Below are 21,837 nucleotides of genomic sequence, written 5' to 3'. Positions count from 1 at the left end.
ACAGGAGGGAGACTTGGTTGGAAATTGATGTCCTGGAGCCCAAGGCACCAGGGACAAGGGAATGGGTTACCCAGCAGACACAGGGTAGCTGTGGCTGGGGAAGGAAAGGTGGGCAGAAGGGGATGTTTCCTTTGCCACAGGGTGACTCGGAGTCAGAGAGGAAGACAGGTGGAGACTAAATGGGGGCGGAGGGCATGGTACAGAGAAGCACCTGAGTAGCCAGAGTCAGCGACAGGCTGGCATGGAAATGAGTGCTTCAGATGCTGTCTCACAAAGCAAGAGCAAGGAAGGGGTCTGGAGAGACCTGGAGAGATGGCTTGGCCCTTGCAGCTGCTGTTACAGTTCCTGGTACCCATAGCAGGTGGCCCACAACTCCAGCTTCAGGGGAGTGACAGGTTCCGCGGGCTTCCAAGAACCTGAGCGTGTTATAGTGTACATATACACAATAAAAATGTAAAAATACAGCCGGGCGGTGGTGGCGCACGCCTTTAATCCCAGCACTCGGGAGGCAGAGGCAGGTGGATCTCTGTGAGTTCGAGACCAGCCTGGTCTACAAGAGCTAGTTCCAGGACAGGCTCCAAAGCCACAGAGAAACCCTGTCTCGAAAAACCAAAAAAAAAAAAAAAAAAAAAAAAAAAAAATGTAAAAATACAAGGAACAAGAAGGAAAGCGTCTAGGGCCAGAAGAGGAAGCTCGTTACACCACCGTCTTGACCCTCCAGGGCTGGGAACTCAGCTGTCGGCTTTCAGCTTATCACAGGGCGCTCGAAGGCCAGCTCTGGCCATCTCCAGCCGGGGCCGGCCACAGACTTTCTCTTTACTCCCAGCACTCAACCTCACAGCAGCTTCTCCACACCTGGGCCCTTCACATCCCTCTTCCAGATGCTGTCTTCCAGGAAGTCCTCTTACTAGCGTTCCCTAACCCTTGGAGGTTCAGCTATTTTTCTGACCCCTATTCCACCACCCAGGAAACTGTGGTCAGTCACAACTCCATGATCCCACATGCCATAGCCACCAAAATGCCAGTCTGCTCTGGGAGTGCAATCACTGAGCTTTATGAAGTATAAAAAAAGCGCAGGCTCTCACTGCCAGGCCCAAAAGACAGGCAGTCATCCACGTCTGGTGTCTGGTGGTCTCAAGTGTTCAGCTCCCGTCTCTCTCTCTCTCTCTCTCTCTCTCTCTCTCTCTCTCTCTCTCTCTCTCTCTCTCTCTCTCTCTCTCCCCCTCCCTCCCTCCCTCCCTCTCTCTCTCTCTGACACAGGGTCTCATGTAGCCCAGCTGGTCTTGAACTCTCTCTAGTTGAACTTCTGATCTTGGACTTCTGCTTCTCCTGCCTCAGCTCTTCATGTCCCTGAGTGCTAACTCCTGAACTCCAAGCTGAACATTTGTTCTTGGAAGTTCTGGGCTGCCACACAGGAAGTCTAGAGGCCCAGTTGAGAGAGCATGTGGGGAAGAGCGCTGAGGCCTCGTGGAGAACAAGAAGGGTTCAGACATCTAGCTGGGCTCAGCCCTCTCCCCATCTCCACCACTGTGCCAACATGTCTGAATGAGCCATATTGAATGTCTTCACCCATCTGGGCATCAGGATGGCAACATTCCTCTCTAACCCCTTGTGGAGCTGAGTGACTGCCCCACAGAGCCCAGTGCACCATAGCCACCTGTTGTTAGGTTAGGGGTTGTTAATAAGCCCAAACACAGAAGCAAAGGCTCAGTCTCACCAGCCTCAACTCAAGGAGACCCGCAGTTTAATTCACCAGGCAGACGTCCTCAGGGCTGAGGTGAACCCGAGGTCACATTCTAGCTCCTCTTTGGCCATTCCTCTCCCCACCTGGCTCCTGGAAGCCCTTCAACAAACCACGAGAGCTGGGTATGGTGGCTCACATCTCTAATCTCAGGGGTCAGAAGGTTGAAGCAGGAGGATTGTCACAAGTTAGAGGCCAGTCTGTACTACCATAGCAAGACTTTCTCTCAAAAAACAAAAAAAAAAACAAGAAAGCTAGGTATAGTCACAACACTCATAGGTTCAAGGTCATAGGGAGTTCACAGTCACCTCCCACTAGGAGATTCTGATTCCCTCACCTCTATCTAGAACTCAGGGGTCTGTCTTCTTCTACTCCCCTGCCCCATGCTTTCCTGAACCCAAACAGCACAAACTTTCAGTTCCCCAGATGACAGGCAGCCACCAGCATCTGGAGGAAGTGGCACACACACCCTGCAGGGCTCTGAAGGAGGCAGGAAGCTTGTTTGCACTGGGCAGTAGCAAAGGAATTCCCACCCTTAACTGCACAGACAGGGGTGGGAGGGTGGGGTGTCACACAGAGGCCAGGTAGGCAGGTCCAGGCATTTGACAAATCAGCAGCAGTGGGCCAGGAGGGGATAAGGGCATTTTAAGTCTTGAGTGCTCTGTAGTTGGAGGGTCTTTGTGGGGGCAGATGACCTCTCCTGGGAAACCCCAAGGTCCTTCTCATGCATCTGGAAGCAGTTCCCAAAGACGGTTGCCACTGGGGTCATATAAGTCCGCAGAGAAGATGCTGGGCCCTGGAGGCCCAGAGTCCAGCGGTGGACCGCCACTCAAGGCCTCCAGCCAGTCCAAGGAATCTGTAAGTGCCTTTGGAGAAGGGGACAGGGAGCTTGTGGGGGATGGGAGTGAAGAAGAAAAAATGGAAGAGAAGCCATCCGAGTCCGGGGAGGGAGACAGCACGTCAAACGAGCCCGGGAAGTCCAAGGGGATGGGAGGCAGCAGGTCTGCAAGAGGAGGGTGAGTTTAGGCGGGCACTGTTCCCAGCCCTCCTCCCTTGGGCCCAGGAGTTCCCAAGTTCAGCTCCTCCCCTAAATTCGGGAACTCTGCTCCTACCATCTGGCTCCACTTGGTCTTCCAGGATGTCATCGATGTCCCGATTCGGAAGCAGCTGTGGATGAGCACACGCTCTGTGACCCTGGGTCCTGCTTAGGTACACAGCCCAGTCCCTGAGCACGCCCCAGCCTCGCATCCCCTTCCACCTGAGCCCTATGGATCGCTTCCTGCAGCTCCTCCTCCAGAGTCAGGCTGGCTGGAGAAGATGTTGGAAAGGGAGTTGGAAGAGCCGGAGCCGAAGCTGGAGCGGGAGCCTGAACCGGCGCGGGAGCCGGAGCTGGAGCAGCGCCCAGGGGATCCGCAACTTCAGAAAACGGCAGCCTACGAGTCGTTGCACTTGTCTTTACCTAGAACCAGGAAAGGTGGGAGTTACCTAAATCCGGTACATCGGGCGTGGCTCTGCCCCCCCCCCGCCCTAACACAATCAATCCTTCCTTAGTTTCACCCCAATACTTTGTATTTTTTTAACATTTTTATGTGTGTGTGCATGTATGTGTACAATCAGCGGGGACTTTCAGAGCTGATTCATAGCTCCCACCTTATGGGTCTCGGGGTTAGAATTCAAGAAGTCAAGCTTGGCAGCAAACACTCTTACTCCCTAAAGCGGCTTTCAGGCTCCGCTCCTACCCTTTCAGTGGCCTCTCTCCCTTAAACCACGCCCACCAGGTTATAACTACATCCTCCGAGCAACCAGTGGTTGGCCACGCTCCCAAACGTAGCAACTCGCTTGTTACGTTCCGTCCCCAGCCGCGAGGTGGTGGCACACACTCTCGGGGGCAGAGGCAGGTGGATCTCTGTGAGTTCGAGTGAGTTCCAGGACAGCCGGGGCTACATACATACATAGAGAAACCCTGTCTAGAAAAGCAAAAAACAAAAACAAAAACAAACAAAAAAAGACCCGCCCCCAAGTGTAAGTCACGCCTCCTTGCCAACACATCATTGGCTGCTCTTTTGCAAGGTCTCGCCCTATTCCTCTTTCTCTTCTCTTGATTGGTGCGCACACAGCCCCGCCCTCACCGTGCCGGGCCGCCGGGTACGTCCCAGAGCTTTAGGCCTAAGGCGCGGCCAGGGAGCCGCAGCCTCTTTGTCCTCACGCCGGGGCTTCTGCCGTTCTCTGGGCGGGGCGCCACCGCGCATGCGCTCCAGGAGCATCGACTTGGTCCCGGAGACTGGGAGTCCCCGTAGGCGCAGCTGCTGCCGAAGCTCTGAGACCTAAGGGGCGGGGACAGGGAGAGGAGGTGCTGGGCGGGCTCTGGGGTACAATTACTAGGAAACTAAGAGGAGCCAGAATCCTGACCGACTGCCCTACGGCACGGGCCATGGGTCTGTGAGGTCTGGGTCCAGCCCTGAGGAAGAGATGACACTGGGACCCTGGGACACTGCATACTAAACCCACCGTCAGCTCTTCCAATTTAAGGGTCTGAAGTTCCAGCTTGTGTGAAGGGGGTGAGGGCCTGGAGTTTCCTGGTGAGGAGGGCTTCATCCTAGCGACCGGCGTGAGAGGGTGAGGAAAGGTTAGGGCAGATGGAAAAATGTATTTAGGGACCTTAAAACCTGGGGCTTCGGAGGCTGCAGGAAAATGAGGAATTCTGGGTCTCCTGTGGAGCAAACACAGGGCTGGGTTTGTGGGTGTGGGAGCTGTGCACCGGGATGTCTCCAGAGCAGGGCTGGGAGCTTGCACAGCTGGGGGCTCAGGGGGAGAGGGTTTCAGGGCAGGCTCCTCTCCCTTGCACTCTGGGTTTGAGGGAGGAGGATGGGGTCTGAGTTTCTGAAAGTCCTACCGAGGGTGTGGCCTCTGTGAGTTTTTCTCCTCCCACAGTGATGGCCCTGGGGGTCCCAGGGTTGAGCCCTCTGCTTGGAGATCTTCCCTAGGCCCTTGTCTCCGTTCTGGAGGCATGTACAGGTGATATGTCAAATTCCCCCTGACCTTGGGCTCCTTCCAGTGTTGGGAGTTCTTGGAAGATTCCTGAAAGAGCAAGTCAGGCCAGGTTTGGTGGTTTGGTGGCCCACCATCCCTGTCATCCCAGCATCAGGAAGGCCGGGGAAGGATGAAGAGTTCAAAGCCAGTCATGGCATATAGTGAGCTTGTCCCAAAAACAAAGAGAAAAGCAGGGATGATGCTTCAGCTTGGTCCACCTTCCGGGCCCCTGAAATGTGTAGTGTCAGCTTGGCCACGCCCCAAAGACAGTGGCGTGCCTAGGAGAATCACGGCTAGACTGTCGTGGGCACTCGCCCTAGGAGAATCACAGCTACACTGTCGTGGGCACTCGCCCTAGGAGAATCACGGCTACACTGTCGTGGGCACTCACCCTCGGAGAATCACGGCTACACTGTCGTGGGCATTCACCCTAGGAGAATCATGGCTACACTGTCGTGTGCATTCACCCTCGGAGAATCACGGCTACACTGTCGTGTGCATTCACCCTAGGAGAATCACGGCTACACTGTCGTGTGCATTCACCCTAGGAGAATCACGGCTACACTGTCGTGTGCATTCACCCTAGGAGAATCACGGCTACACTGTCGTGTGCATTCACCCTCGGAGAATCACGGCTACACTGTCGTGTGCATTCACCCTAGGAGAATCACGGCTACACTGTCGTGGGCAGTCACCCTAGGAGAATCACGGCTACACTGTCGTGTGCACTCGCCTTAGGAGAATCACGGCTACACTGTCGTGTGCATTCACCCTAGGAGAATCACGGCTACGCTGTCTTGGGCACTCGCCCTAGGAGAATCACGGCTACACTGTCGTGGGCATTCACCCTAGGAGAATCACGGCTACACTGTCGTGTGCATTCACCCTAGGAGAATCACGGCTACACTGTCGTGGGCACTCGCCCTAGGAGAATCACGGCTACACTATCGTGTGCATTCACCCTAGGAGAATCATGGCTACACTGTCGTGTGCACTCGCCTTAGGAGAATCACGGCTACACTGTCGTGTGCATTCACCCTCGGAGAATCACGGCTACACTGTCGTGGGCATTCACCCTAGGAGAATCACGGCTACACTGTCGTGGGCATTCACCCTAGGAGAATCACGGCTACACTGTCGTGGGCATTCACCCTAGGAGAATCACGGCTACACTGTCATGGGCAGTCACCCTAGGAGAATCACGGCTACGCTGTCGTGGGCACTCGCCCTAGGAGAATCACGGCTACACTGTCGTGGGCATTCACCCTGGCTAGACTATCATGGGCACTCGCCCTCCACTGCCCAAACTCACCTTCTTTGGAGACCTCCAAGGACAATATGCTGGTTCAGGGGACAAGACGCCAGGGCTGACAAGGAAAGAAGCAGGAGCAGGGGGCAAAGCCGGAGCCAGAGCTGGGCCTGAGGCTGAGATCCATGGATCTGAATCAGAGGCTGAAAAGATAGTGGAGGACCCTGACTGGACCAGCAGACTGCAGGCCAGTTAGGATGGAGAGGGGCTACGGGAAAGGAGGGCCAGCCTAGAGCAAGAAGCCTAGCCCAAGTTGTCCAGCTGGGTTCCTGGACGCCTGAGGACCCAGATCTCCACATTTTCGAGAAGGGAAGAGAGTTTTGTCCTCAGCAGGAGGTCTGTTTGCTTTGGATCACAGCGATCTAGAAGTGTGTTCCTGGGACAGAACCAGGTGATGCCTGTACCCCGTGATTCCAGGGAAATAAACAAGCCAAAAAACTATGTTCAGATGATTGAGTGTGGGAGAGGCTGGGATACCTAACACCACCAAGAAAGATTAGGGCATCTGGGGTGGGAAAATTGGGGAGAACTCAAGGGGTGGGGTGGCCCAGCTGACTCCAGAGTTCTCAGAAAGTGACAGACTGGGATTTCAATGTTTGGGGGCAGGCATGGTCCTTGGGTACTGAGGCCACCATCCCTTCCCTTTGGGGGCCCCCACTTACTACAGTCTTGATTCCGTCTGTGGATCCGAAGCTGCAGGACTGTGTGGAAGGAAGCGAGAGGTGGGACAAGGAAGGCAGGAAGGGAGTGTCCAGAGCCTGGCTTGGCTGATGGGTGGGAGCTACAGTTGTTGGCGGACACACGTGCCCAGCCCCTTCACACTCTCAGGGCGGGTGGGCGGGCAGCCTGTTCCCTCTCCCTTCCCAGGGCCTCTTGCTTGCTCCTGCCAGCAAAGCATCTTGGGTCAGAGCCACTCCTGAGGCTGTAAGCCAGCCAGCCTGCAACCAGGAGGTAGCCATGCTCCTGGCTCCACCTGCCACTTCAGGAGTCTGTACCCACCCTGGTACAGTCGCCATCTTGCCAGGCTGACCCACCAACACCTCACTTCCTTTCATCCATGCACCCCTTTCTGTGTTGCCCTGGCATTCCACACGGCCAGCACCCCGCAAACCTACCCCCGAAACTCAAATCTCCCTGGACTCTAGCTTTGCACAGATGCTGCTTTCATGATTTTCCACCCTGGCTTCCTCTTCGCTGGCATGCATCCACATGAATGCTACTCACTCAAGCCTTGACCCTCTGTTTTGGAGCAAAGATTACCCAGTGCACATGTCTGCCCCTCTCTGAGTGTTCAGAGCTGTTTGGTTTGGCCACAGATCATGACTAATAACACTTTCAAGGCTTGATACTCTTGGTCCCCAGCCACGCATCCACGCCACTCGGGTCGGTTTAAGTCCTTTGCAGCACATGCAGCCTTGAGTGTCCCCACCTGCGGCTTAGCGGGCCATGTGCTCGCCCACTTTACTCCATAACATGCATAACCTTGTGAGCTTCATGGGTCCCTCCAGCCACCCAAGGGGAGTGTCGCCGGGACCCTGGGCCCTGGATTCAGGACCCCTCCCCACATGCTCTTAGACAAGCAACCTCTCACCAGAGCGGAACTTGGAACGGATGATTTGGGAGCGCTGGGAGGAGGCTGCCAGGGTCATTGCCAAAGCTGGGGTGGAAACCTGGACAAAGAGGAAGGCAGGGCCGCCGGACAGCAGGGTCAGAGTGGATGGCAGAAGGTTGCCGTTCGGGGGAAATTTGGGAGACAATAACTGATTCAAGACAGAAGTGAGTACTGAGCAAACTTCTGGGCAGGGTAGGGTCTTCCATACCCAGGTCTAGGAAAGGACAACTAGGCCCTGAGCCTCTGGAAGGAGGGCTGGGACCCAGACCCATGGTGTGAGAGACCAGGGCTAGGGTTTGGACCCCTAGGACAGAAGGTGGAGTACTAAGGCCCGGAGTTCTGGGCTTGAGGGAGTTCTTGCTCATGGACTACTGTGTCTGAAGAGGGGGCCTGGAGCCCTGAGTCTGAAGCAAGAGGGCTGGGGTCTCAGCTCCTGGACCTTGGTGGTAGAAGAAGGATGAGTCACGGACTCCTGCATCCTAAGGAGAGCATTGGAATCTGGACCTCTGGGTCTTTGAGAGTGCAGGAAGCAGTCGTCTGGACTCTGAATCCTGAAGGAAAAGGAGGTTAAGGACTAGAACTCCATGCTCTTAGGGACAAAATCCAAGATTCTGGGTCAACAGGGAATCAGAGAGGCTAACGGGTGTCTGGGCAATGCAGGGGTTCCTGCAACAGACACCTAAAACAGAATGGGTTCCATGTCATGCACCAGGCTCCGTGGAAAAGGTATTCGGAGCAGAAAGGGGAACCAAAACGGTGAATGAAGGGTAATAAGGAGGGTCCCTATCTCCACCCCAGGGGCTTCTCACCAGGTGGGCTCCGCTCAGCTACTCAGCTGTGCCTTGAAGCGGGTGGAGTCTCCCGGACGGGCCTGGAGACCTCAGGCTCCGCCCACCAGCCTAGGGCCGCCCTCGACTCCCCTTCTGGGGCAAGTGAGAGGGTGGGGAGCAGGCCTTGGATCAGAAACCCTGTCAGGACCCGGAGAAGGGGCGGACGCACACGCGGGGAGGACCAGGGCGGGCTCACATTCGAGGGTCCCCCTACTGTCTCCTCCCCCGTATCCCGGGCTGTTGGGTTGGGTGGGGCGGCCACAGGCGACAGACAGGAGCAGGTGCAGGGAGAGGGACCCGGCTGAGCAACAGCAGCAGGTGGTCGCGTTCAGACCCCGCAGGCAGGTGCCACCTGTTGGTTTTTTTTTTTCCTGACGCAGCAATAGGAATCAAATTCAGAGGAGGGGAAAGTTCAAACATGAGGCCCAGACCCCTGGTTCTAAGGAAGGAAAGGACAGGAGTCAGAGAGAAGGGCTGGGCCTTAGGTCCCTGGGTAAGGAGGAGGGCTGAGGTCTGCATTCTTGCATCTGATGGAAGAGGACCAGGACCCAAGGGTCTCTGAGGGTAAAGAGGTGCTGAGTGTGGGAATTCAGCGGTATGCACGGTAGGTAGACAGTTTGGGAAGGACTAGGGGAGAAGGCTAGAGTTGGATTGTGGGTAGGAGGGAGATGGCCTGTTCCGCCGGCAGTACACAGGGTCTGGTACTCGGCAGAGCACGGTCTGGGCTGCGTTCCGAGTTGTGTGGCAGGGTTCAGTGCTCTAGGGTCACATTTCGTGCTAGAGGGCAAGCTGAGGCCATTGCTAGAAATATCTCCCCAAACTCGGCTAACACCCAACGTTCCAAGCGCAGGCCCTGGCATCTTAAAAAAACATCTTCTCTAAAGCCCCCAAGTCTTGACAAGCAAGGTCAATACCACAGATACTTTTATTACTTCTTGGCATTCACATCCCAAACCCATCTTCCCACAGTCCCTTCGTCTACCAACCAGACAACTCAACCTCCCAGCGGTCTACGCGGGGAAAACTACAACTCCCAGAATGGTCTGCGCCCAGGCGGGCTCCCAAAAGAACCTATGCAGTTTCAAGCTTCGCGCGTTCCTTTGTCATTGGCTTTCAAGGCGACGCAGCCACCGGAGGTCCGTGGCGGTGATTGGCTGGCAGCTCCTGCTGCTCAAGATCCCAGAGGAGGCGACGGAGCCTGCGTAGTTCTCGGTGCAATGAGTCATCTGTTACCAGGCCCGTGAGACGCAGGCGCGAGCTGCCCAGGGGCAGGATGAGAGGAGGGTGCGAGGAAAAACTTTCAAAGATATCCCCTGTGAGGGCGAGGAAGACCGAGTTAGAGATTCAGCATGGATGTGAGGTGGCCTAGCTCCTGAAGGAAAAAAACAAACAAAACAAAACTCTGCAAATTCCAGCATCAAATGTGGTTCTCTGGGTCCCAAAGCATGATGGGAGTTGTAGTTAAGACTAGGAAAATAAAACAGGACCATTACCAGGCTGTGTAGTTGGGGCCCTGGAACCTTGAGGATGGGCGGGGAAATCTTGGAAGATTTCTTAGGTCAGAGGAGCCCAGTTGCTATGTAAGCTGGGTGGGGTTAGGTCTGTGGAGGGAAGGGGCTAGGGACTTAAGTCTTAAGTAAAAAATAATTAAATGCTTGAACTCTTAATGTACTGGGAATGGATCCTAGGGTAGTAAAGCCCCGCTGCTGTGTTATAAGCCCAGACCCTAGTCTTTAAATCTTGAGAAGGTTTCTGGATAGAACAATTCTGGGTTCTGGGAAATGAAAGGGGCTGGATTCTCATCCAGAATCCTGGGTGAGAAAGAGGCTGGGGGCATGGACTCTAGGCCCCAAGAGAAGAAGACATCTCCAAATTCGTTAGCCTATTTCTGCACACCTGTGTCCACAGCATCTCGCTCAGCAGGTGGTGGGTCCCAGGCTGGAGGTGCTCCACGGCCAGGACCTAACTGGTAGTGGCTAAGGAGATGGTGGAGTTGAGCAGGCGTCAGGGTGGGGTAGTCAGTCCGTAGGCTGCTCCAGGACGCCTAGGGGAAGACAGGTTAGAAGTGTATGGTCCCAGCTGGCCCGGAAGATCAGGCCTGACACCCCAGCTTCTTAGACCAAGGCAAGAGGAGTCAAAGTACAAGGCCAGTTTGGGCAACATAGTGAATCTATCTCTTAATTTTTTTAAAAATTTACTATGTATACAATATTCTATGTGTATGCCTGTAGGCCAGAAGAGGACACCAGACCTCATTACAGATGGTTGTGAGCCACCATGTGGTTGCCGGGAATTGAACTCAGGACCTTTGGAAGAGCAGGCAATGCCCTTAACCGCTGAGCCATCTCTCCAGCCCCTCTATCTCTAATTTTAAAAGAAAAAGAGGTCTGGAGATGTAGGTTATGGTAGAGTGTTTGTGTAGCACGTGCAATGTCCTGGGTTCAACCCCCATATTGTAATAAGATATAAAGAAGTGAAATTAAGGGACTGGGATGAAGGCTCAGCAGCTAAGAACACTGACTGCTCTTGCAGAGGACCCAGGTTCAATTCCCAGCACCCATGTGGTCTGTAACTCCAGTTCCAGAGGATCTATCTTCCTCTTCTGACATTCCAGGACATAGTACACATATATACATATAGGCAAACATTCATACACCTAAAGATAACTCTTTTAAAAAAAAAGTGAAGGCCCAGTGTGGCTGTGAACACCTTTAATCCCAGCACTCAGAGGACAGAGGCAGGGGAATCGCTGTAGGTCAGCCTGGTCTACAGAGTAAATTCCAGGTCAACCAGAGCCACATAATAAGATCTTTAAAAAAAAACAACAACAACAAAAACCCCCGAAGATTTTGTGATCTACCTGGTTAGCTTTCTCATCTACGAAAGTTGATCTAAAACCGTCATTTGATAGATGGATGTATGCCCTTACTTCGAATGGGGTGTTTGTTACTGCTGTTACCAGAGATTCTGCTATGCAGTTCATACTCAGTGAACACTTAACCATCATCTTCCTCGGGCTCAAACCAGATTTGACTCACCACATCCAAGAGAAGGACCATGGGGAACTCTTCCTAGCAAGCTCCACTAGCACTCAGACATTTTTGTCATTCTCGATTCTGACTTCTGTAGCCACCAGTGGTCCATCACAATGTCTAATCTAGGGCTGGCTAAGACTTGGGGTCCCTAAGAGACTGAACAGAGAGGATGGCTGAGCGGCGCTGAAGAATCAAAAGTCACTTAGATAGAGCCATTAAGAGTCACCTTGAGCAGGGAGGTGCGGGGCACACACAGCAGGTTCACAGCAATGGAGAGTTTCCGGAAGAACTCGGTGGCAATGTCACCCAGCCCAGCCCCCTGAAGCCAATCCAAAACGAGATCCAAGTTGGTTCTAATTTGGACGGCTCGAGACCATTGATAGAAAGGTCGGCCTTGACCTGTGTAGGAAGGAATGAGAGGCCATGAATGGACCTACTTCACAGGCAAAGTCTGACTGGAAACCAAGCTGCCGAGAGCTGAAGCTACACAAAGCTGTGCCTGGCTGCTCCCAGCCCAACCCTCACCTCGTTCCATCAGTGAGTTGAGAAGGGATGCATTGGAGAAAAAGAACAAGTAGCCAAAAGTCTGGGACACGAGGTCAGGGTGCAGCTCACACTGGCTGGTCAGTTCTAGAGCAGCCTGGAACACACCCAGGGTAGGCCTGAGTCCAGGCGGCATGGCCTCCAGCTCCGCACCAGGCCCTGGTAGCTCTGCCCCAGCGGTGAAAGGGTTACTGTCCAGGAGAGCTGGCAGTGTTGAATAAAGAGTCTGGGGAGACACAAAGGCAAAGAACTTCAGGGTGACAGTCAATGAAGACAATGGGAATGCCACCAAGGGCTTCTGGGAGTTGTAGTCCATTCTCCTTTCACCAGTCCCATGGGACTCCATGAACAAATCCCTACTTTGTAGATGGGTTTCTAGCAGGCGTAGGTCTCCTGGAACAATCTGTCCTGAGAAATGTTTTCAGGAAGTAGCTTAGATATTTTATGCGTATCTCTCATGCATTATGGGGTTTGTAGTTCTCACAGAGATAGCTCAGGCAGGATAGAACACTAAACAAAAAATGACCTTTTTTAGTCAAAGAAACATTTGATCAGAATTTCCACAAGAGATTAAAAGAATGGAGAACCCAGAAGTAGGAGCTGGGTGGCAGCTGGCCAGTGGAAAGTATGATCACACCAAGGACAGGAAATGAGGTCCGTGACAAAGAAGACCTAAGAGCAGACTTGGCAGAACATACAGGAAGTAAGCCTCAGAAGTAAGGGGTTCACAATCAAGACCACTGCAGCCTATGGATTGGACATTTTGGGAGATTCTTTCTTATTTTACAATAGGAACCAGGTATATCATGGTCAAAACTCTGATTAGTCCGATTAGCAATATTAAGGTCAAACGTTAGGGGAAATCAAGCCCCACAAGAATACTTCCATGGACAAAAAAAAAGGCCTATGCTCAGAAAAGGGACGTGAAGCCAGAGATGTAGGAAGTGATGTCAGCAAACACGCACACACGCACGCACGCCTGAAGAGTAAACTTCAAAAGCGAAGCTTGACAAAGTAGTGATTGATAGAGGAGACAAACTACTCAGCTGGACAAGCACAGGAAACGAACCAGAAAGGAAGTGATGTCAGCCCAAACAGGAAGTAGTATGTGACCAGAGCAAAGTGCTCCGGTAAGATGGAGTGACCCCCCAAGGAGAGAGGGGAGCAGTGTCAGAGCGGCACAATGTGAGTTCAACTGAGAGAACGCCCACCTTGGTGAGGTAGTAGACGGACTGCTGGAAGGTACACATGATGACCTCGTCCAGGAGGGCCAAGGCCTCGTCACACAGTTCCAAGTCATTGCAGAGCTGAGGGTCTGAGGACAGGCCTGGGGGCAAGAGCGGAACAGATGCTGGCTGCTGCAGCCTAGGGCTCCAGGCTCAGGGTACGACAGGCGGACAAAGTGGGGTGCCTGCGCTCACCCTCCTGGTCAGCCTCTTTCTCCATCTCCAGAACCTTCTCCTGAACGAAGCTCAGCAGCTCTGTCGTGTTGGCCATCCACAGTATGAGCGGCCGCAGCTCCACAGACACAGCCTCGGGAGTCAGGGGCTCCTCGGGAACGCCCTCTGGGTGGCTGCGGAAAGAGCAGGGATCCTGTGACTTGCTCAACCTTTAACATAAAGACCAAACTGCACAGCTTGGGTTTCCCGACTCGCAGGTGGCACAGAACTTGTACTAAGGCAGCCTGGAGAGCCGAGCGCTAGTCCCAACCCCGTGAGCCTCCAGGCCTGTGTACCCCAGCTTTCTCTTACTTCTCTGGCTGCCGGTCTCCAATTTCTTTAATTTTTTCCTGTAGAACGGTAAGATAAGAAGCAATGTAAGGGGCTGGACTGAGGAGATCGGGACTGTACAACTGGCTTGCCTAAAAGCACCTTTGTTGAGCTGTGCGTGCCGCGTAGCTTTGCTGGTGTTTGCATATGTGTGGGTGCCTGCGTCTGTGTGGAGGCCTGAACTCGTTCACGCTGCCTGTCTTCCTCTCTCACTCAGCACTGCGCTGAAGCAGGGGCTCTCCCTGAATCTGGACCCTGCTAATTCCAGCTAGTCTAGCTAGCCAGCTTGCTCTGGGGATGCCATCTCTGCCTTCTGGCTATTGGGATTAAAGGGGTCAACATGTCTGCCCAGTTTTTACATGGGGTCTGGGATCTGAACTCTGGACCTGAGCCATCTTCCCAGTTTCACACACATAAAGCTTTTTTTTTTTTTTAAGACAGGGTCTCTTCACGTAGCACTGACTGACCTCCAACACAGCGCAATCCTCCTGCCTCTGCCTACCCCAAGGGCTGGAATTACAAGGATGCACCACCACATGCAGCTTCAGGCCTTTTTACTTTTATTTCAAGACAGTGACTCACTAGGTTGCCCAGACACTGGTCTTAAAGGCTCTCTGTAACTCAGGCAGGCCTTGAACTTGCAATCCTCCTGCCTCAGCCTCTTCTGCAGAAGGAATGGACAGGTCTGTGTCACCGGGCATGGTTCTCTCATTCCAAGTCTAGAGTCACAGGTAACCTGTTCACTTCATTTCCCTTCTGTTCAAACGGGGCTTCTTCTAACCTCTGAGAAATTCCCTGACCCTCTAGACCCTCATGCAACGAGGCCTTCCCTACACCCTGGATTATTCCTTCCGGTCACTTCTGTGGTGCTGGTCCCGCTAAGGGATCTACCTAGTTTGTTGTTACTGTTGTTACTCCAGGCCCAAAGGGTTGGTCAAAGCAGTTCCCATACTTCTCATCCAATGGCACCTCCCCCACATCCCAGAATGCTGTTCTCCATGATTCCACAGCTCCACAGTGGAGACTGAGGCCGAAAGATCTCAAGTTCAAGGTCAGCCTGGGCAACTTAGTGAAACCTTTTCTCAAAATAAAAACTAAAATGAGGGCTAGGGATGTGGCTCAGCACTAGGGAGATGTCCCAGCCACAGACCACCTGCCTGGCAGGCTATAGCATTGGGGCTTCGATCCCAGCACTACTAGATGAATCTGAAATCAAAGGTAGTTACTTCTCGAACCACAGTGGATGAGCCCACGGTTTCCACTATCAGTGCCATTAGCTCAATCCATCTCAAAGCATCATGAGGAAAATAGTTTCTTCTTGCTCAAGGCCTGCACGGTGCTAGCTGGTTGAAGTAGGAGGAATACTATGGAAAACTTACGGAGGAAAGCAGGAATATGGCTGAAATGACCTGTGGAGCAGGTGGGTGGCTGCTGATGGACACAAAGGAGCAACAGAAAGACCTGTGGGACAAGAGGTCTGCTCACCCAAACGGCCTCTTTGATGAGCCGGGCCAGGCGGCCCAGCAGGCGAGGCAGATGGCCCAGCTCCAGCTCCCTCGCCGAATGCTGTACACACAGCGCCAGCAGAGTGGCAGGCCCGAGTGGGGGCAGGTCCCCTGCGCCCGAAGCTGCAGCGCGCACGATCTCGCCCAGCAGCGCCTCTTCCTCTCTTGGTCTGAACCGAAGCACCGGCTCACGGCCATCCAGGTAGGCGGCCAGCGCCTCTCCGCGCTCCTGCAGGCCACGGCCACACAGGCGACAGGAAAAAGCCCAGCCCGGTCCGGGTGGCGCGGCCCCGGGGCGCGCGGGCAGCCAAGGTGGCCGAGCGGGCCCTGAGCCCCCGGAGCGGGGGTCCTTGTACATAAACAGGAAATGCTCTCCCAGGCCCAATAGGTCTCCGGGATGCAGCTCGGCCTCGCGCAGCAGAAGGCAGCCGTTGTGCGTTACCGGGGCGCCCCGGGATGGGCGCACCATGGCCGGGGGCTCCGGGCCTGAGCGCACCGTGCAGTGTCGTGGCAGGATGTCTGGGGCATTGAGGAAGGTGTCCACATATGGAGCTGGGGACCCGCCGCGGGACGATGAGGGCCCACCTCGGCCAAACACGTGCTGCTCTCGGGTCATCACATACACCACGAAGTCCTAGAGGAAAGCAGTAAGTCCTGCTGTGAAGATGGGTGTGTCCAAACAGCATCCTTACCCACACTAGCTAGGCTCTCTCACTCCGCTGCACCTCCTCTAAGTGATGAAAACCTCAAGGGAGGGGCTGGAGAGATGGCTCAGTGGTTAAGAGCATTGCCTGCTCTTCCAAAGGTCCTGAGTTCAATTCCCGGCAACCACATGGTGGCTCACAACCATCTGTAATGGGGTCTGGTGCCCTCTTCTGGCCTGCAGGGATACGCACAGACAGAATATTGTATACATAATAAATAAATAAAAAAAAAAAAGAAAACCTCAAGGGAGATTTCCTGGATTTTCAAAGGATTCTTTTGAGCATCCCTTGCCCATGAATAACCTCTTCCGAAGATACTTTGTGGCTTCATCTTTTTTTGGGGGGGGGGAGATTTGGGGGGGGGCAGAGGCAGCGCCACAACATTCTTGTAGAGGTTAAAGGGTAACTTGTGAATCAATGTCCTTCCACCGTGTGGGTTCCAGGGGTTCCAGGGAGATAACCCAGGTCTTTAGGCTCGCCAGTGGGTGCTTTTACCTTTAGAGCTTTCTCTATCCTTAGCTCCACTCTTTAAAAACTACCCTTCAGGGCGGCGGTGGCGCAGGCTTTTAATCCCAGCACTCGGGAGACAGAGGCAGGTGGATCTCTGTGAGTTCGAGGCCAGCCTGGTCTACAAGAGCTAGTTCCAGGTCAGCTTCCAAAACTACAGAGAAACGCTGTCTCGAAAAACAAAACAAAACAAACAAAACAAAATTACCCTTCAACGGGCTGGGGTTGCACGTGCCTTTAATCCCAGCACTTGGGAGGCAGAGGCAGGCGGATGTCTGTGAGTTCGAGAACAGCCTGGTCTACAAGAGCTAGTTCCAGGACAGGCTCCAAAACCACAGAGAAACCCTGTCTGGAAAAACCAAAAAGAAAAAGAAGAAGAAGAAGAAGAAAAAAAGAACTAGTTCCAGGACAGCTAGGGTTGTTACACAGAGAAACAAACAAAAAAAACATAGATATCTAGATGGATGGATAGACAGCTAGATAAAAATGACAGGCTGGAGAGACAGCTCACCTGTTAAGAGCACTGGCTGCTCTTCCAGATTTCCAGATGACCTAGGTTCAACTCCCTGCCCCCACATGGCAGCTCACACCTGTCTGTAACCCGAGTTCAGAGGATCTGACCCTCACAGCAACACACATGAAATAATTCTACTGGCTCAAAGAGGCTTACAAAGAGACCCTTCTCCAGTAAATTGTCTTCTCAGCTCTTCTGAATGGACTGTGTTGTTCCCACAGTGGAGTCTTAGTACCGTCCAGCCGCATGAACTCAGGGGCTTCTAGAGCCATCCCACCCCGTTCCTAAAGTGGTCCCATCACCCTCGAAGAGCTGGCTTTCCAGGAGCTCGGCATCTCTCCTCCCAGAGTCCCACTTCTGCTTCCCTTTCTAACAGCTTCTCTCGAACTTGTCCCTAGCAAGCGGTAGATGTCTCTGTAGAAACACCCCATGACCAAGAGGACGCCACTACCTCTAGCCAAGGAAGGTGCACTTCCGAGAAGATCTCTCTTCACTGGGCTTTCATTTACTCCCATCCAGTGACGGACTCATTCCCAAGCAAACACATGTCTACCATGGACTCATCCGCGGCCCCTTTCTCAGGATGGAGTTCAAAGGTTCTCCCTGTCCACTAACAGAAGCTCTCAATAGTCCCCTCCCAATGTAGGTATCTCCAGAGGCCTCCACAGAGATGGTGGGAGAGGCTCCAAAGAGGGCTCCCTTCTTACAGTGTGTCTTATTTCATCCACCGAATGGAAAGATAAGTTGCAGAAGACCCTGCTCTTAAAGTGGACTCCCATCTCCATCTTTAGAAATGGATGTACCATTTGTCCTCCTTCTTAAAATAAACCTACCGCTCATGTTCTAGTGGCTGGCACTCAAATATGTAAGTCATAGAAACATGGTCTGATCTGGGCGGTAGGCACACGCCTTTAATCCCAGCACTCGGGAGACAGAGGCAGGCGGATCTCTGTGAGTTTGAGGCCAGCCTGGTCTATACAGCGAGTTCCAGGACAGTTAGGGCTGTTACACAGAGAAATCCTGTCTCGAAAACAAAACAAAAAAATAATAAAAGAAAGAAAGAACGTAACAACCATAGCCTGGATGGTGTGGGTGTCATGCCAACTACTCAGGGGGCTGAAACAGGGAGGGTCGTGAATTCCAGCTCCTGTCTCTAAGTTAAAGGCTGCAAGAATGGTTCAGCAGTATGCCACCTGCCTAGCACCAACCAGGGAAGGCTTGGGGACTTTGTTCAGAGATAGAACAAAGGCTCTATCTCTAGCAGGTGCAAGGTTCAATCCTCAATACTCCAAAAATAAAACTACACACAGGTTTCGGTGTCTATCAACAAGGGGCCGGACGGGGTCCATGTGAACCTTTATGAATAAATTAGCCTATTTCCCCCATCACAACCAAGACCAACCAAGACGCTAGGTAGCAAAGATTTCCCTGACGTAGGACACACTTTCCTTCAAGAAGCGGATGTTTGTGAGGGATGTCCTTTTGACAATAGACTGGCCTTTGACCAAGACCGTGTTTTCTTTCACTTCTGAATGAAGGGAAACATTCGCTCTACCCTTTGAACAGGATCTTTGTATCTGACCTCCACCTCAGCTCCTACCACGCTATTTCCTACCTGGAAACCTTGTGGGGTCTGTCATTATACCAGAGAGGGCCTCAACCCAATGCATTCTTAGTAGTGTGGTTTTGTTGGCCTGCCATGTCTGGTGTGGCTCCTGAGTGGGGGAGCCAGTGCTGACCTGAGCATCCTGGTAGCCCTGGAGCAGAAGGAAGTAGGGACGGTTGCTGGGTGCCTGAATGAGGCACTGAGTCAACTGATCCAAGTCTCCAGGGTCTGTTGGTACCATCTGGGTGTCAGCTGCCCCTGGAGCCATGCTAAGTGCCTGCTGTCTGCGTTCCTGCTGCCGTCGCCGCCGCCCCTGCAGACTCAGCTCAGACACACTGCGACGCAGGGACAGATTTTCAGATCGCTCTTTGCCTCCGGACCCAGTAGGGGTCCCGGATCCTGATCCTGGACCAGGACTGGCCAGAGCTGCCCCACCAGATGCAGCCCGAGAGCGATTCTTCTGTGTTCTCCAAGACGGGGCATTTGTGCCTACGGGGAAATGAAAAACAGGTTGGAGTGGTCAGCTTAGAAATTCATCCTTTTAACAAGCATTTAGGGAGCAACTACTGTGTGTCAGAGACTGGTCTAGGCACCAGCAGTGAACGCGGTCCTCAGGAAGCTGGGAACAACCACCTTCGTCTCCTAGGAGTTCCCTGTGGAAGGAGCTTAATGAACAGACATGTTTCCCGCTAAGCTGGTAAGAGCTGAGAAGTTGGAAACTTTGCTTGGGCATGGACACCAAAGACCAAAAACGTGTAGCTCACAATGCGTGCTCACTAAAGGTTTTCGGTTTTTTTTTTGTTTGGTTTGGTTTGGTTGCTGGAGAAGGGATGACAATAATTTCCATTCTTTTGAGTGGTTGCTGTTCTTTTTACTTCTCTAATCGTTATTAAGCATGTGCCAAGCCATTTATCTCATTATTACATTGAACCTTCACCTAGAACTTGAGATTAGAAATTAAAGAATGGATGGGCTAGGTCTGGTGGTGTATCTGTATAATTACATCACTTGGGGCTGGAAGACCAAGCGTTCAAAGACATCCTGGGCTACATGGCAAAACGCTACCTTGGTAAAAATAAAATAAACTGTGCTTCTCTATTTCCAAAAGGGAGAAAGAGAAAAGAGATCTCCTATAGTGAATGCCCTTGACCACGCCACTGCCCTCACAGACTCTGCCTGTAAGTCCGGCCCCAGAATAGCACCACCCTTCCTCCCAGTACTTCTTATTCCAGCCAGGCTAGTCCAGTCTCTCCCCCCTCCCACACCGCCTCCCGCACCTCCCAGAGGGACCCCTCCCCTGCCGTTTATTCTACAGGCCCCGCCTCCTTACCCTCAAGCCCCGCCCCCACACCCGCCCAGGGCCAAGTCTGTCTTTCTACTGGTCCTGCCTCCCCACTCGTGCCCCGCCCCGATCCCTCCCCCACCCCACGCGCCCGTCCTTGTCCCCGCTCACCGTCTGCGTCCGCCGCCCCGAAGGCCTCCTGCTCCAGCCGCCGCGCCTCCTCGCGGCCGCGCAACTCGAAGCGCCGCGCCCAGCCCGGCCGCGCGCGCCACAGGTCCTGCACCAGCAGGGGTCGCTCGGCATCGGCCAGCACGCGCAGGTGCTCCGCACGCCACTCGCCGCCGCCCACGCCCGCCGCGGGCCGGCCCAGCGCGTCGCAGAGCGCGTAGGCGTCCACGCAGCCGCCGTCGCCCGCTCCGCGGCCGCCCGCCAGCCCGTAGCGCTCCAGCGCCTCGGCCACCAGCTCGCGCGCTGTGGAACGCTCCGTGGCCAGCACACTCTTGTAGTTGGCACCCGACGCCAGCCCCGCAGCGAAGATCTTGAGCACGCCCGGGGGCACCGCGGCGCGCGTGGGCAACGGCGGCTCCGGGGCTACACCCGCCGCCAGTTCAGGCAGCTTCTTCTCGCTGGCCCAGCGCTGTGCACCACCGGGCGTTCCAGGGCCCCCGGCACCGCCTGCCCCCGAGCCCCGGAACAGCTGCGAGATGCGCTTGGCGCGGCTGCCGGAGGCGCCCCCCGCCGCCTTCACCGCGCCCACGCGCCGCAGCTCCACGTGCGGCGGCGGCGGCGGCAGGGGCTCGCTGCTGCGGCTCCCCGTGTCGGAGGACGAGGACCTGAGGAGGAAGAAGTGGGCAGGGAGGACACAGAAGAACGAGACAGAGGACAGCCAGAGTCCAGCCCAGAGCAAGTGACCCCGAGAGAGGGGCCGAAGACATAGAGAAACCGAGAAAGGGGGAGAGACAGAAACTCAGAGACAAAGACCCAAAGAGAAAGGGACACAAACAGGAGTGGGGGCCAAAATCCAAGATGGTGGGGTGGGAAGAATGGAGGTAGGAGAGATAAGTAATTAGTTAAAAAAGATATAATCCATGGTAGGAAATTCCAAGGCAAACAGAAGGAAGGGAAATGAATCAAATCCCTGTGCCCATCCGGCCTGGCCCCATGTCTTGGCCCAGCTCTGCCCTCCCTGCTCCTAGATATCACTGTGTTCCACTACCACCCCCCACTTGGCTTGTCTATTTAGGACAGGAACCATTTGCCCACCTTTGTAGGGTCCCTGGCATAGCTCAGTGCTTAACAGGGACAGAGGGCAAGCATGCCACAGAGGTTGGCCACTTACTTGACAGAGGCAGCGCTGGGCCAGCGCCGCCCCAGTTTGGCCAGCTGCTTCCTTGGGGAATTGATCCACAGGCCCACTGGGAGATGGAGTTTCCCAAAGCGGGGGCTTCCGCCCTCCTTTCGTTCACCAGATAGCATGGCCCTAAGGGAAGAGGGTAAGGCCCCAAGTCCTGAAGCCACAGCCATGGGAGGATGGGGAGGACCGGAAGAGAGAATGAGTTCTGGCCCCTGGATCCCAAGGAGGTTGAGGGGTAGAACAATAAACTCCTAGGTCCCTGGATGGGTCATTGCTGGGCTCTTACCCTGCTTCGGGTCCTGTAGCACCCGGAGGCCCTGGTGCCGTTGGCCTCCGTTAAGTTCCAATCCCTCTGAAAAGGGTTTCCTCTGCCCCAGCTCCCAGCACTGGGTGGGGGACAGGAAAAGGCAAGAGGAAACCCGGCAGGAAGAGCGGGGAGGGGGCGTCCTGTGAGGAGACCAGGCCTGGGGGAGGAGATGGGGCAGGGCTGGCCCTG

At 54.2% G+C, this 21,837-nt stretch overlaps 2 protein-coding genes across 3 annotated transcripts; both read right to left on the bottom strand.

Moving 5' to 3' along the window:
• Positions 1 to 1,724: 1,724 nt before the first annotated feature.
• Mamstr (MEF2 activating motif and SAP domain containing transcriptional regulator) lies at positions 1,725 to 9,319 on the bottom strand. Its single transcript, XM_075952231.1, has 10 exons — positions 8,132 to 9,319; positions 7,672 to 7,750; positions 6,743 to 6,781; positions 6,084 to 6,223; positions 4,635 to 4,819; positions 4,250 to 4,337; positions 3,871 to 4,065; positions 3,000 to 3,200; positions 2,854 to 2,908; positions 1,725 to 2,744 (listed from the first exon to the last, which is right to left on the bottom strand). Exons 1-10 carry the CDS (start codon positions 8,168 to 8,170, stop codon positions 2,464 to 2,466), a joined length of 1,302 nt encoding a protein of 433 aa, XP_075808346.1. The 5' UTR covers positions 8,171 to 9,319; the 3' UTR covers positions 1,725 to 2,463.
• A 289-nt stretch (positions 9,320 to 9,608) lies between these two features.
• Rasip1 (Ras interacting protein 1) lies at positions 9,609 to 21,724 on the bottom strand. Of its 2 annotated transcripts, none has more exons than XM_075952229.1 (12): positions 21,628 to 21,724; positions 21,327 to 21,467; positions 20,159 to 20,820; positions 18,839 to 19,194; positions 15,355 to 16,008; positions 13,852 to 13,889; positions 13,522 to 13,673; positions 13,312 to 13,427; positions 12,083 to 12,326; positions 11,784 to 11,956; positions 10,419 to 10,566; positions 9,609 to 9,835 (listed from the first exon to the last, which is right to left on the bottom strand). In XM_075952229.1, the coding sequence occupies exons 2-12, from the start codon at positions 21,461 to 21,463 to the stop codon at positions 9,636 to 9,638; spliced, it is 2,880 nt and encodes a 959-aa protein (XP_075808344.1). In that variant the 5' UTR covers positions 21,464 to 21,467; positions 21,628 to 21,724; the 3' UTR covers positions 9,609 to 9,635. The 2 variants fall into 2 exon arrangements, with proteins under 2 accessions (XP_075808344.1, XP_075808345.1); XM_075952230.1 differs by having other exon boundaries at positions 21,327 to 21,495; positions 21,628 to 21,698.
• Positions 21,725 to 21,837: the final 113 nt, after the last annotated feature.

Source organism: Microtus pennsylvanicus, chromosome 18, assembly GCF_037038515.1.
Source record: "Microtus pennsylvanicus isolate mMicPen1 chromosome 18, mMicPen1.hap1, whole genome shotgun sequence".
NCBI classification, from domain to species: domain Eukaryota; kingdom Metazoa; phylum Chordata; class Mammalia; order Rodentia; family Cricetidae; genus Microtus; species Microtus pennsylvanicus.
This window is presented reverse-complemented; position numbering and strand designations above follow the sequence as displayed.